The following is a 15568-nucleotide window of genomic DNA, read 5'->3' on the forward strand; positions in this document are numbered from 1 at the left end:
TCCAGACCCAGTGAGGAGGAAAGGCGCGATCACCCAGGCCTCCTTTCAGTTCCCACTCCAGGCAGCATGAGAGCATAAGGACCACAGAGTGGAGGCAGAGCCCCTCCTGCCAGCCAGGGAGCTTCCGGTCCAGCCAGGAGAGGTCACCGCACAGATCAGGCAGAGCACAGGGGCTGCTGCAGCGAGTGGTCAGGGAGGGGAGACCAGAGGGCTCTGGGGAGGGACTATGATTTATCAAGACAGCCAGCCTTGTGCCCCCCACCTTCCCACCCACCCCATTGTCACTCAATTCCTCCAAACCCCGCTCAGCCCCTCCAGTCCCTTCCCAGGCCCCCAGGCCCTCTTAGCCCCACTCCTCCTCCCAGCACCTCCAATTCTCCACAGGGCTTCCTGGGGTCTCCTCCACCCCCACTTCCCCCCGTCTTTCCCTGCCTCCCAGCCTCTCATACCTCCACTAGGAAGGAGGTTAAGGACAAGGATATTATGGCTTGAAATGTTCTCTGTACGAGACAGAAAGTAAAACAGGTGCTACCAGGGGCTGGGGAGTTATTTAATGGGTTTCTGTTGGGGAAGATGAGAAAGTTCTGGAAATGGATTGGAGTGGGGGGATGGTTGTACAACATGGTGAATGTATTCAAATTACAATTACAAATGCTTAAAATGGTAAATATTATGTATATTGTACCACAATAAAAGACATTTCAAAAGTTTTTTTCTCTGTGCAAGAAAGCTGCTGGTCACTCCCACAACCCCACCCAGTCCTGTCCAGCTCCCCCTAGTTGCTATTTTGTCCCACCTCTCTTCCCATGTCTTCCCTGCCCCACACTGGCTAAGTCCCCCCCATTCTCCTCGTCCTTCCATCCTCCCCAGTTCCCCCGTCCCTCTTCCTTTCCCCATTCCTTCCATGACCTCCAGCCTCTCTGAGCCCCCCTACGTATCCTTCCTAGTCATTCCCACTATCCCCAGTTCCCCTACATGCTGTCAGTTTCTCTCAGCCCCCAACAGTCCCCTCAAGTGCACTCCATCCCTCATCCCCATCATCCCCACCCTCCTATCCAACAGAATCTTTCTGTCACACCCTTACCCAAGTCCCACTCAATAGCCCAAATTAGGTCAACATTAACTCCTGTTCCTGGAGTTATTTTTCCTCTCAGCGCTTCTATGAGTTAGGAGTTGTGACAGAAAACTGCCTGCAGTGGTTTAAACAAGTGTAACAGGATATAAGAAAGGGACTAGTCTTGTCTCAGTATTGACTGAGACCCCAGGACAATAGGTGCCAATGACCCCTACATTACAGACTGGAGTCAGACCACCAGAGCAGGACTTGCAAAGGAGGCGGCTGAGAACCATTATGTGACCCTCAGCTGACTACCCCCATTGAGCTCACAAAAGAAGTTGAAAAGGCTAAGAGGGGTTTAAAAAATAGAGGTGGCATTTCTTTAGAAAGCTCTATACAGTGGTTCCCACCACTAACTTTCCCCAGTGATGGGAAAGGGGTGGGGGGATGTTGTCCCTCACTGCAGGTCCAGGGAAAGGGGCTTCAATAGGCCCTCTCAAAAAGCTCAATCTGCATCAAGAAGCTGTTGACTGTTCCAGGAACTAGGGATACAGCCAAGGATGACAAAGTGTCCTCAGTAACTTAGAGAATACAGTAGAATGGCCTCTGATTCATGACTCAAAAATCTAATAAGGAGGACTTCCACTTCCGCTCATGAAGGATTTACTGCCTCTGGAACTGTCCCTTCCTCACGCAAACAATTAGCAATCTGGAGAAAATATATAAAACATACTTTCAGACATTGAAATACAGCTAGCACAGGACTGTGATCCCTGAGAGAAGAGAAACAAACAATGTAAACACCCTAGCTCAAAGCCTAGAGGCAATGTCTTGGCCATAGTACAGGGAGGGGGACCCTATTCAGAGCCCCGCAGTCCCACTAAGTTGAGGAGGCAAAGCCTGGAGTTCAGAGGCCAAGGCAACTAGAATTTTCAGGGCAAAGTACTGAGGAGGAAGGAGTTTCCTAGAGATAGAGCACCAGACATCTGCAGAGGGGTCTCCTGAAGGTTTGGACTAAGAACTGATATGTTCATGTGTGAGAGGAAACTACCCAAGGCAAGGGAAAGAACTACCATAAAACAGTAGGCCATACAACTTCTGGAACTCACACAGAAGTGGGAACGTTCCCTATTTTCACCAGCCAGAATAGAGAGACCTCGTAATACACCAAGCATTGCAACCTTATGCACAATAGCTAAGATACGGAAACAACTTATCTGTTCATCAACAGATTAGTGGATTAACAAAAAATGTGTATGTATATATATAAACAGACCCAGAAATGGTAGAGATGATGGAATTCGCAGATACAGACTTTAACACTGCTATTTTAAATCTTATAAATATTATCAAAGAAAATGTGTATGTATATATATAAACAGACCCAGAAATGGTAGAGATGATGGAATTTGCAGATATAGACTTTAACACTGCTATTTTAAATCTTATAAATATTAGCAAGGAAAATTTGGACATCACGAGGAGAAAAATGGAAGCTATACAAACGAGACCAAAATGGAACTTCTAGAGCTTAAATATATAATATCCCAAATTAAAAATACACTGCATGGGATTAAGAGCAGATGAGATACTGCAGAAGAAAAGATCAGTGAACTCGAAGAAATTGCAATATAAGCTACCCAAGATGAAGCACTAAAAGAAAAGCTACTGAAAAATAAACAAACAGTCACAGTGGGCTGTAAGATACTATTAAGCACTCTAACGTATGTGTAATTGGAATCGCAGCAGGAGAGGAGAAAATGGGGGAACTAAAAAATATATTTGGATAAATGAATTTTTCCAAATTAGGTGAAAACTATAAACCCATAGATCCAAGAATCAAACAACAATTAAGCAAAGACACAAATGAACAACAACAACAACAAAAACACACCAAGTTACCTCATAAACAAATTGCTAAAAGTCAATGATGAAAAGAAAATCTTAAAAGTAACTAAAAAGATTCCACTTCTAACCAAGATAGAATAACAGGACTGGATTTACCCTTTTACTGAAAAAAATCTAAAAACAGACAGCATATGAAATAACAGTTTTTAAGACACTTAATATCAGGCAACAAGAATGGTGCTATCTGAAGGATGAAAAACAAATTAGGTAAGCTCTAAAATTGCTCCAGCTTACTGCTTTGGGTATACTACTGTGAGGTTCTTATGCTATACGTGCAATGGTATAACTCACCATAATAATGGTGATGATGGACTGCAGTAGTTAAAGATGCACACTATAGGGGCGGCCCGATGGCTCATTTGGCTAGAGCGCGAGCCCTCAACAACAGGGTTGCCGGTTTGATTCATGCATGGGATGGTGGGCTATATCCCTACAACAAAAAATTGAAAACGGCAACTGGACTTGGAGCTGAGCTGCGCCCTCCATAACTAAATTGAAGAACAACTGCTTGGAGCTGATGGGCCCTGGAGAAACACACTGTTCCCCAATATTCTCTAATAAAAAAAAAATTAAAATAAAAAGATGTATACTATAAACCTTAAACCAACTAGTAAATAACAAAACAAAAAGCTATAGCCAATTAACAGAGGAGATAAAAATGGACTCAACTGATCCCAAGAAAGGAAGATAAAGGGCAAGTGAAGTCAGAAATAAGCAGAAGAAAATACTAAATATAAGATCAGAATTTAATTAAGTGGAAAACAAAACAACAATAAGGTCAATTATATCAGAAATTAATCCAAAAGCTGATTCTTTAAAATGATCTATAGAATTGTGTGTGTGTGTGTGTTGTGTGTGTGGAGGGTGAGGGTGGGAGTGGAGGCTGTAGACAGATTGATCAGGATAAAAAAGAGAGAAGACATAAATTATCAGGAATGAAAAATAGGGCATTACTACAAATCTTACAGACATCAAAATGATAATAAGGGAATATTATGAACAACTTCATGCCAATAAACTTGACTTAGATAAAATGTGTACATTCCTTGAAAGACACAAATTATCAAAGCTCACTCAAAAAGAATAGCTAACCCTTCCTAAAAGAAACTTTAGGCACAAATGGCTTCACTGATGAATTCTGCCAAACATTTAAGAAAGACATAATAAAAATCATGCGTGACTCGTATACATTAAAATTGGTGAATTTTACTTTATGTAAATTATGCCTCAATAATTAAATGTTATTTTTTAAATAACATTTTAATAATCTATGTAATTAAATAATTTAATAATTAAATGTTATTTTTAAAATAGAATGTATGACAGACTTGCTGGCCCATAGTAGTTTTGATAATAAAGTTAAGACAGTTTGCAGCATTGGAAACTGGTACCCCTAAAAATCTATTGAGGAAAAAAAAAGGACGTGTGACTTTCCAAATGGACCAGATGTGAGCCCTGGGAGAGCAAATACCTGCACAGAGCTGTATTAAAACCTGTCCAAGCGCGCCACCTGGAGGAAAGTTGAGACCTTAGCAGAAAGAAGCTGAAACCTGAACTGCTTGTGAGCTTACCGTAGAAGTCAGCTACCAATAAACACCGAGGGACCCACCTGCAGATGAGAGACCCGATAATGGTGTGGGTTAAAGGGTTTTGAAAGAATTTACAAAGAGCCCCAGTAGACAAGGAGTCAGCTTTATACACATACCAAGCCTAGAGAGACTGTGTGGCAGCTCACACAGTACTAGTCAGAATAAGACATTTCTTGCCCCCTTCCTCCTCCCTCTCTCCCATTTTAACTCTGGGCACAAAGAGCAGCGTAGTACATGAGGAAGAGAATCTCAGGGTGTGTGAGCAGTGAGGAGAGGGGAAACTGAGGAGTTAATCAGATACACACACACACACACACACACACACACACGGAAGGTCCGAGCCAGAGAGAGATGACAACCAGGAAAGTCTGCTTGAGGGAACTGGAGAAAAGTTAACTGCTGGGCCCATATCCTTTCTCACCTCTGGGAGCCCTTCTGGATGGAAGGAGGACGTGCTCTGTGGACTGGGGACGACCAACCTTAGGCTGTTCCCAGGCTCCTTGCTGCCCTCGCCCAGCACACATGCCTCAGAAGAGGTACTTAGTGACTGCCTGATAAATGCGCCTGTGAGCATATTATTATAAGCAGCAATTCTCAAACCTGGCTACACATTGGAATCACCTGAGGAGATTATCATGATGTCTGAGGCTCGCTCACATCCAGAAATACTGACGCCATTGGTGTGGGACTGGGTGAGGAGCAGCATTTTGGTGTTTTTTTTGTTTGTTTTTGAAATCACTGGTAGTGATTCCAGCTGCAGACATCATTGGACTAAGGGGCTAGATAAGGCAGTGGTTCTCAGCCTTAGCTGCATATTGAAAACACTTAGTAAGCTTTAAAAAATACTGATGAATCTCCAACCTAAAGATTCTGATTTAATTATTTAATTGGTCTGGCTGGGTATTGCCTGAGCTTACCAGGTGATTCTAATGTGCAGAAACGTTAGGATAAGAGAATAAATCAATAATGAAATGGGGAAATGGATGAATCTGTAGTCCTACACTACAGACTTAGAGCCACCGTGTGTGTGGTGTGTGTGTGTGTGTTTGCAGAGCTGGGGATTATCCACATCATTTTAGCATTGTGATATTGAAGTTCACAGAACAGACAGCAAGGAACTCACGTGTCTTGGAAGGTCCACTCAGTATCAGGCACTGGCCTAAAAACTGTAAATGTATTTCCTTGTTGAATCCTCAATAATATGTAGGAGGATAGATATTGTTAGACACGTTTTTACAGAATTGGAGTCAAGACTCCCAGAGGTTAAACGATTTGCCTGCAGTCACGTAGTGAGTCAGTGGCAGAAACTAGACCAGACCCAGGTCCTGAAGCCAATGCCATTCCCAACTCCTCCTAAAATGACTGGCTCCATCTGCCCCTGGAGCCACCTTGGCCTGACCACCATTCATCCCCAGAGCCTGTCTGGCATCTAATTGGAGCTCAACTAATAGGCATCTCTTGGGAAGTAGGGGCAGTGATGTTCAGGCCCAGAGCTGTGAGTGAGAAAAAACACATGACCCTATCAGTGGAGGTCTTGCTCCCAAAGAGCTTTCTGGACATATCTCGATGTCGTGCGGGGAAGCCTGCGGGGTCTCTGGTCCCGCTCCCCATACAAGAACGCAGGATATGGTGAGGCCAAAAAGGAACACCCACGGAGCCATAGGCAGGGGAGTCATACCACTACGGTCTCACTGGAGGCTGGGTTCACTGGACGTGCGACCTGCTGTCCCTTTTGTCTGCAACCCACCGGCGACTCTCTTTCACTCTCCTCCACTCTCCTCCTCGTAGCCACAGCAGTTATATTGTGGCCAATGGCTCACTGGTTACAGCTGACGGCCAACTAGCCACAGCTGATGGCCATGCAATCACAGTTGGCCATTTACTACCTGAGCCAGCACCTGTCTATGTGAGGCCGAGAGCCTGGAAACTACTCTCTGGGGCTCCGCCCCCACACTCCACCCCTACAGGCTCTCGCCTCACAATCTACGCGACAAGCGTCTTCCGCGAGGGGACCTGTGCGAGGAGCCTGGGGGTGAATGCAATATCCTGGACACAGCCAGGCTCTCTGGGCACAGCCAGGGTTTCTCAGGGCACCACCAGTGCTTCTGGGCACGGCCAGACTTCCTGGACTTCTTAGGGTACCACCTGTCTTCCCGGACACAGCCAGGGTTTCTCAGGGCACCACCAGTACTCCTAGGCACTGCCAGACTTCCTGGACTTCTTAGGGTACCACCTGTCTTCCCGGACACAGCCAGGGTTTCTCAGGGCACCACCAGTACTCCTGGGCACTGCCAGACTTCCTGGACTTCTTAGGGTACCACCTGTCTTCCCGGACACAGCCAGGGTTTCTCAGGGCACCACCAGTACTCCTGGGCACAGCCAGACTTCCTGGACTCAGCCAGGGCTCTCAGGGCACTGCCACTCTCTCTGTGCCTCTCAGGGTACCCTGCTGGAACAACAGCGACTCACAATCAAGGTGCTTACATATTCTCAATGGCGGCCAGTCAAGAGACAAAAGCAAATATCCCCCAGTTCCACTAACAACAGTTCCCAAACAAACAGTCAAGTGGTCCATTAACTTAAGGATGGAAGGCAATTCCCCATAGTCCATAGTCATTCACCAGGGCTGTCCTGGGGGTGAGGGACGACCTTGACCTCACCCTCATCTCCCACAGGGGACTCAGCAAGCGTTACCTCCTGGGACTACAAGTCCTGCATCCGGGCTGCCTGAGCAGGAACTTCCCTGGCCCACAGGGCCGCAACGACCTTCGCTTTCTCTGGCCTGTGCTGGTTGGGGAACCGTCCACATCTTTCCACCTCTCCACAGGGCTCCATCTCTCCAGCAGCTGCATGGCTTTTCCTGTGCTGGTGGGAGAACCGTCCACGTCCTCCCACCCCTCCACGGGGGTCCAGCTCTCCGGCAGCTGCTCCTCCTGGTCTTCCTCAGGCTGAGTGTTCATACACACAAACTGCTCCACCGTCCTTCGGAGAGCTTTGGCTGGCACCATACCCTGCTCGCTGCGCCATGTGTCATGCAGGGAAGCCTGCGGGCTCTCTGGTCCCGCTCCCCATACAAGAACGCAGGATATGGTGAGGCCAAAAAGGAACACCCACGGAGCCATAGGCAGGGGAGTCATACCACTACGGTCTCACTGGAGGCTGGGTTCACTGGACGTGCGACCTGCTGTCCCTTTTGTCTGCAACCCACCGGCGACTCTCTTTCACTCTCCTCCACTCTCCTCCTCGTAGCCACAGCAGTTATATTGTGGCCAATGGCTCACTGGTTACAGCTGACGGCCAACTAGCCACATCTGATGGCCATGCAATCACAGTTGGCCATTTACTACCTGAGCCAGCACCTGTCTATGTGAGGCCGAGAGCCTGGAAACTACTCTCTGGGGCTCCGCCCCCACACTCGAAGAGCAGGAACGTTGACTGGGCAGGGACCAAAGAATCGTGTCTGGACAAAGGGAGCCAATGCAAGGAGCCCCAAAGCCAGACTGAGGATGGGGCAGGAGATGAGGGCAGCACACACCCATAAGGTTCCCAACTGCCTTTTCCCAGGAAGGAAGGTCTGACCTTCCTTCTGAGACAATAACCTTCCTACATTGTGTTAACAGAAAGTGAAATCAAATTATTTTTATAAAATGAGAGCAGATGGTAATTGTGACTTTCCCCCCACCCTTGGCAAAAGAAAAACATGGCAACCTATGCTGGTGTCTCCATTTGTTGGTTGTTTGGTTTTTTTTAATTGGGCCATGGAATCAGAAAATCTGGAAGCCAACGGTTTCTCTGGGGGGTTGGGGATGGAAACCAGCTTGTGGAGGGCTGTGGGGAAAAAATGAGAAGCAAGGAAGTGGAGACAGCAGGTATAGATGATGCGTTTTTGTAGATCAGCGCTACTTGAAGTGTGTTTCCAGGACTGGTGAGAGCAGCATCACTTGAGAGTTAGGAAAACAAATTTCTGGTCCCTACCCCAAACCTGCAGACTCTCTGGGAATGGAGCCCGGCAACCTGATTTAACAAGCTCCCGAGTGATTCTCATGCACACCAAAGTCATAGAACACTTTACCTGCTTGTGAACAGACCAAGAGAAAGGGAAGTGGCTGGAGAGCCAAGTGGGATTAAAGGATGATTTCTGTGGTTGTTGCTCTAATGTTGAAAATAGTGATTTTTAAAAGCTTTTTTTGTTTGTTTTATTGGGGAATACTGGGGGACAGTTTTTCTCCAGGGCCCATTAGCTCCAAGTCGTTGTCCTTCAATCTAGTTGTGGAGGGCGCAGCTCAGCTCCAAGTCCAGTCACCGTTTTCAGTCTTTAGTTACAGGGGGTGCAGCCCCCTGTCATGCAGGGTGTCATGCAGGGTCTCTGGTCCCGCTCCCCAAATAAGAACGCAGGATATGGTGAGGCCAAAAAGGAACACCAACGGAGCCGTGGATGGGGGGTTCTTACCACTGTAGTCTCGCTGGCAGCTGGGTAGGAGACACAGGAAACAGGATCCACACGATCTGCAACCTGCCATCCGCTTCTCTGCCAACCAACCAACCCCACTTGCTAACTGCAATCCGCCATGCTAACTGCAATCCGCTCTTGCTAGCTCAGCCACTATCCTCTTGCTAGCCCCCATTTTCTGCTAGCATAGCCACGGCAGTTATATTAGTGGCCAGTGGCTCACTGGTTACAGCTGACAGCCAACTAGCCACAGTTGATGGCCATCTAATCACAGTTGATGGCCATTTACTACTCAAGTGAGCACCTTTCCCTGTGAGGGCGAGAGCCTGGAAACTGCACTCCTGGCTCTGTCCCCACACCACCATCCCATGTGGGAATTGAACCGGCAACCTTGTTGTTGAGAGCTCACGCTCTAAATAACTGAGCCGTCCGGCCACCCAACCAGCCACCCCAAAAGCTTTTTTTTTTTTCCAAAAGCTTTTTAATGAAATACAATACACCTCCAGAAAAGTGCATATATCGTAAACATACAGATGGTGCATTTTCACAATCAGCGCACTCATGTAACCAACATGGGATTAAGAAACAGAACATCACCAGCCAAGTTCAGCCGCAGTAGCTGCAGATGGCCGCCACCCACACTGGGCTTACAGGTGCCTCAAGAGGCCAAGCCGAAAACTGAGGCTGGCTATGGCTAGTGCCAGGCTTAGGGCTGCTTAGCCAGAGGTACAGGATATGCTGAAGCCAGAGGCTGCTTATTTGGGTTTTGTGAACCTTTCAGAGTTTTAGGAAAGCCCGCAGTATGATCCTAGATAGGCCATTTGTATGGAAAAGCCACTAGAAGAGGCTTGGGTAGGCCCAAAAGTTGGGTGGGGCAGATCTCCAGGAATCACCAGGCTGGGTGAACAAAGGGTGTTAGCCAAGTTATTAGAGACCAGATATGGCAGCCGCCTGTGTCTGCACATACGGGAGGGAGTAGGGCTCATCAAAGAAACAATGGCTTCTGCAAGCTCTTCCATCTGAGAGAAAACTGCCCCTCCAGCCATCGCCCTGAAGCCAGATAACTCAGTTCCTCCCTGTCCCTGGCGACTTTCTATTTGCTTCCCCAGCGCTGGAACTCAAAGCGACTGAGTCCATCAGGGAGTAAGTGCGTGAGTGGCACTTTAAGAGGATCCCCTGGGACTCTAGGAGACCTCCATCTCACTCAGCCACAATCTCCACTGGTTTTCAGAGACAGAAGTTATGAGGACTTCTTTCCCTGGCAATGGAATCCTGGGCTGGGGAGCCTGGTGTGGGGCTGGGACCCCTCATTCCTCAGTGGAAACCTCCGTAGTTGGGATATCCCTCCTGATTTTTATTTTTCTATTGTGTGCTCACCACCCAGAGTCAAAGGGTCCTTCGATAGTTGATTGGATAAAAAGATGTTAACAATGGAATATTAATCCCTCCTGATTATTAATGGTCACATGTGGGTGTGGGACCAGTGCATTCCATGTTTCTGTCCCTCCTACCAGTCTCAAGGTGGCTTCTTCTGTATGTCCTTAGTTGTAGGGCTTCAGTTCAGTTAGACTTCAGGTGAATCTCAATGATGGTTTTTCTGTAGTTTAGTTGTAATTTTGATGTGGTCGTGAGAGAAGGTGAGCATAGCGTTTACCTATTCCGCCATCTTGACCAAGCCTATTCCGGACTTGAGTGTTTAAAAGTTGTTGAGAAGGACCCAGTAGAGAAGACGGGAAGCTACAGGAAAGAAGGAGTCAGTAAGAGAGTGAGGTTCCTGGGGAAGCGGGAGGCAAGAGGTGGGAAGGGTTGGGCCAGAACCAGAGGCAGAGAGTAACTTTTCCATTGCACCAGATGGGGAGGAGAGAGCGATGTGGAAGGTGGGTTTGTAGGTGGGGGTGGATATTGGGAGCTCCTTCCATCAATCTTGATTTGTCCATGTGATCTAGGAGGCAAGATGGTTCACCGAGAGTGCAAGTCAGAGGGTTTGGGGTTCGAGGCAGGGAAGAGGGAGAAGGTTTGAAGTGGTCATAGTAGGGTGGTCAGCAGAGAGATGACTAAAGAATGGATATGACTGAAGTCCATAACTTGTCCTGCAGCACTCTTTGGGGTCCGTGATGTGAATCAGAGTGAAGGAACTTGGAAACATGGTTTCCAGGCTGCAGGTCCCCAAGAGGCCTATGGCGCCACCTGCTGGACAAGAGCCGCATGATGTGCCTTCACCACTAGTTGCTCCCCAGATAAACCCAGATCCTTGGCAGGGCCTCAGGCTGACCCTTGACCCCAGCTAGAGACCAAACACCTCCTCACATCAGAACCTACTCACATGCTGAGCCCTGATTCAAGCCACAATGTAACTGTAGTTCCAATTCAAGCTCTACTGTCCCTAGAGTAGAGTCCTGAACAGGCCAGGGGACCCAGGGGCTGCATCCCTTAAGAAAGGGAGCCAGCGGGCATCCTGGGTCTCAGGGCCTATGGCTGTGGCCCAAGGGCTGTGTCCACTGAGCTATGTCCACTGACAGAGCGCCATGACCCCTACGGCCCTGTGACCTAATGGGGCAGACTTATGCGCAGCCTCCTTGGCCCCATGACCTGCCTAGACCTGTTCTAGATTCCACGGCACCCTTCCCCAAGGCTGCCTCCACCTCCCTGGCTTGGGCAGGGCCTCCTGAGACTCAGCTGGGAAGGCTGGCAGGCAGGCAGGCAAGCTGAGGCGGGCACCGTGGGGCCATGGAAGTCACAGCAGAGCCTGTGCTCTACCAAAAGCTGCTGCTCTGGGAGCCGAGCTTGGAGCTTGAGGAGGAAGAGGAAGAGATATCAGAGCCACTCGTCCCTGACCCCTGGAGGTCCCAGGACTCCTATGGGTGAGTCAGGGAGTGGTCTGGGCACCTGGCAACTCAGGCCTACAGCTGGTGAGCCCCTCCCTCTGGGGCCCCTAAGGGGGGGGGGGTCACACAACCCCGCGCTTGGCTCAGCTCCAGGAACTTTCTGGTTGAATAGGGGGAACCTGGGCTGCAGCCCCAGGTCTGGCCTGAACCAGTCAACCCAAGGTCTGTGTCTGAAGGAAAATTTGTACCAAGCCAGCCCTTCCAGCTGCTCTGTCGAAGGTTCCCAGACCCCACCCCCTAGTTCAGGAGGCACCTGCTGAGCAGGTTGGGGCCTGGCCACACCTGGCTGAGCCCTGCTCCTCAAGCCTGCCAAATCCCTGTCAGGCCTGCCTCCAGCCGGGTTGAACCCTGCCTCTCCAACCTTCTCTCCAGAGACTCCCTCCCTAGCTGTCCTCAGTTTCCCCAATCGTCATGTCTCTGTCCACATTACACCATCTGCCAAGAGGCCCTTCTCCTTGGCAAACTTATAGTCCTCTTGCAAGCAAGTTCAACCTTTTGGGAAACAGTCCCTGGGTTTTCTTGGGGCTCGTGGGTGTCCCCGTACCTCAGGCCTGGCTCAAGCTACCCCTCTCTGCAGGAAAGGTGGTGTTCGGCCCGGGGCCTGGGCCCAGCTAGTCGCCACCCTGCTGCTGCTGGTTGTTGGCTTCTCCCTGGCCACGTGGCAACTCCACACCAGGGGTAGCTCTACAGAAACCTCTGGCCCCGTTGCCCCTCGACCCAGTGGGCACTCCCACCGCCCCGGCGTATACCACCACGGTGCCATCATCAGCCCTGCAGGTCAGTGATGGGAACAGCCTGGGAGAGGGGAGGGGCCGGGGTCACTGGACCCAGGCCCCGCCCCATGACAGTCCCTTCCTTGCTGCAGCCACATGCTCCCACCTGGGCCAAGAGCTGCTCGTTGCTGGGGGCAATGTCGTGGATGCCGGAATTGGAGCAGCTCTGTGTCTGGCAGTGGTGCATCCTCACGCCACCGGGCTAGGTCAGTGACCCACAACCCCAGACAGCGACTCCAACCTTGGGTCTCATTGGTGACCTGGAACCCAGGCATTCAGTGGCCGTGACCTCAAGGCTCTTTCGTGAGCATGACCTAGGACTTGGCCAGTAGCCCCAACTCTAGGCTGTGATCCTTGATCCCAGGTCTCTGTGGTCTTGACCCCAGGTGGGTCTCCAGAGTTAGTAACTTCTGACCCCAGGCTAAGTTAGTTGCCCTTTACCTGGGGCTACTGACCCCAGTCAGTGCCGCTGACCCATGTGTGACCCCTTTGTCTCCCCCAGGTGCCATGTTCTGGGGCCTCTTCCACAATGGCTCCTCGGGCAATTCAACTGCCCTGACATCAGGCCCAGTCCAGACCCTGGCCCCTGGCCTGGGGATGCCCTCGGCTCTGCCTACCCTGCGCTTGCTGCACACACGCTTCGGCCGCCTGCCCTGGCCACGCCTGCTGGTGGGCCCCACCACCCTGGCTCAAGAGGGCTTCCTGGTAGACATGCCCCTGGCCAGGGCTCTGGCAGCCCAGGGCACAAAGGGTCTCTGTCCACTACTTTGCCACACTGACGGGAGCCCCCTTGGCCTTGGGGCCCGAGCCACCAACCCAAAACTGGCAGATGTGCTACGCAGGGCAGCACTTGCCCCAACCCCAGAATTTGCCAAGGATGCCCTATTGAGTCCGCTGGCCAGAGACCTGGGGCTGGATGGGTCCTCAGCTGAGCCCACGCCCACCTTGGAGCCAGCACTGCAGCTACCTTTGGCCCAGGGCATCCTGTTCACCACCCCCAGCCCCTCAGCTGGCCCAGAACTGCTGACACTGCTGGAGACAGCCCTACAGTCTAAAGGGGCCCGCCCTGACCCCTGCCTACTACCCCAAAAAGCTACTGTAACCCCCATGAGCAGTGTCCTGGCCACTGTGGACAGCAGCGGCTCTGTGCTCCTTCTCACCTCCTCACTCAACAGCTCCTTTGGCTCTCGACACCTGTCCCCAAGCACTGGGATTCTACTCAGCAACCTGGTAGCTAAGTCTGCAATTAGTACCTGGTCCTGCCCCCTCATCCTTCGTGCCAGCCTAGATGACACAGAAGCCGACGTGTTGGGGCTGGTGGCTTCAGGGACCCCTGAAGTGGCCAGAGTCACAACTCACACCCTGCTCAGCCACCTGGCCGGGCTCCAAGCCCAGGACCAGCACCAGCACCAAGCCCAGCAAGGACCAACAGAGAGCCCCAACATGTGTGGCCAAGGGACTGTGCTCCAGGTGGCAGCCCATGCAGAGCATGCCCACGTCTCCAGTGTCCCCAATGGCTGCTGCCCTTTCCAGGGGTTCTGAGGGGGCAGGAGCAGAGCAGACCCAGCGGCGATGGAGTGCATAAAAAGTGTGCACCAATTATGCGCTCACAGCTGGCTCAGGCACTCAAACTCTGGCCTGTTCAGCTACTTGGACTGGCTCTTCTCAGCTAAGGAAACTGAGGACAAGAAAAGAGTACCAGGGCCTGGGGTCAGCCCTGAGTTCAGATCCAACTCTGGGAAGGAAAGGTAAGAGAAGGCCAAGCCCCTGCCTAGGCTCAGGACCCCAAGGGTACTGCTGGCCTCTCCGCCCTCCCCTTCAGGCCACCCTCTTCTGATCTCCTCCAACGAGGCTGGAAACAAAATAAAAATCACGTCTCCCAGACTCCATGTGCCATTCCTGCTTCTTGGTTAATTTTCCATAAGTCTTTGAGGTGCCTGGTGTCAGAGCTTCCCCAGTGGGCAGCACAGGAGACTCACCCAGAGTCAGAGCCTGGGCTGATGTCTTTCAGCTCCCCCTGCTCTACTCACCTCCTGCCTCCTAGGGCACGACACCTCCAAGATAAATCTCTTAATCTCACTTTCTAAAGCAGACAGCAAAACAAGGAAGAGGTTGAGAGGGTGAGTAGGAGATGCCCCAGGGGCACAAAAGAGGCAAGAGCTGGGTGTATGGAATTTAAAGGCCAGGTTCAACCCTAACCTCCCCACCTCCCCAAGGGCTGGGGTCTCTCTCACTACAACTGTCCAGGGACAGCTTCTCAAGTCAACAACAGCGGTCACCAGTACCGTGTTTCCCCAAAAATAAGACCTAACCAGAAAAGAGCCCTAGCATGATTTTTCAGGATGACATCCCCTGAACATAAGCCCTAATGCGTCTTTTGGAGCAAAAATTAATATAAGACCCCGTCTTATTTTCGAGGAAACACGGTAGTACCTCACACACACATTGTAAAAGGTATCTCTGATTTAATAGAACTCTTGATCCCACCACCTCCACCTCTCACCCAGCAAAGAAAATTCTTCCTGAGCTCAGTAAATGGCACCACAATCTACCCATTTAGTTTACCTCCAAATCTGGCATCCCTCTCTTTTTTTTCTCCCTCCACATCCATCACCTCCTACCAGCTCCAAATCAGCTGAAATTTTATTTGTTCTCCTATCACCTTAGTCCGATCCTCCATTATCCATAACTGTTCTTCCTGCGTCTACCTTTGCACTCCTACAAATCCATACCGCACACATAGCTGCAGCATAATCTTTTAAAAATGTAAATAGAATCAAGCCTAGCCCATCCATAAAGCCTTCCAATAACCCCACCGCACTCAGAAAAAAGTCCTAATTCCTGAACTCCTGGAGTCAGCGAGAGCAGAAGGACCGGGTCGCCCAGCCCCCGCCAGCGCCTCCCCC

At 50.3% G+C, this 15568-nt stretch overlaps 1 protein-coding gene across 1 annotated transcript; it reads left to right on the forward strand.

The window, feature by feature from the left end:
• Nucleotides 1–11056: 11056 nt before the first annotated feature.
• Nucleotides 11057–15534, forward strand: GGT6 (gamma-glutamyltransferase 6). Its single transcript, XM_074320088.2, has 4 exons — nt 11057–11865; nt 12467–12666; nt 12755–12868; nt 13165–15534. Exons 1-4 carry the CDS (start codon nt 11732–11734, stop codon nt 14202–14204), a joined length of 1488 nt encoding a protein of 495 aa, XP_074176189.2. The 5' UTR covers nt 11057–11731; the 3' UTR covers nt 14205–15534.
• The last annotated feature ends 34 nt before the right edge of the window (nt 15535–15568 follow it).

The sequence above is a fragment of the Rhinolophus sinicus genome, chromosome 12 (genome assembly GCF_057876585.1).
Source record: "Rhinolophus sinicus isolate RSI-liver-muscle chromosome 12, RSI-T2T, whole genome shotgun sequence".
NCBI lineage: Eukaryota > Metazoa > Chordata > Mammalia > Chiroptera > Rhinolophidae > Rhinolophus > Rhinolophus sinicus.

Coding starts and splice junctions, on each gene's coding strand:
- GGT6 (XM_074320088.2), top strand. CDS start 11,732: ATGGAAGTCACAGCAGAGCCTGTGCTCTACCAAAAGCTGCTGCTCTGG. Junction 11,866..12,466: donor AGGTCCCAGGACTCCTATGG/GTGAGTCAGGGA, acceptor CCCTCTCTGCAG/GAAAGGTGGTGTTCGGCCCG. Junction 12,667..12,754: donor TGCCATCATCAGCCCTGCAG/GTCAGTGATGGG, acceptor TCCTTGCTGCAG/CCACATGCTCCCACCTGGGC.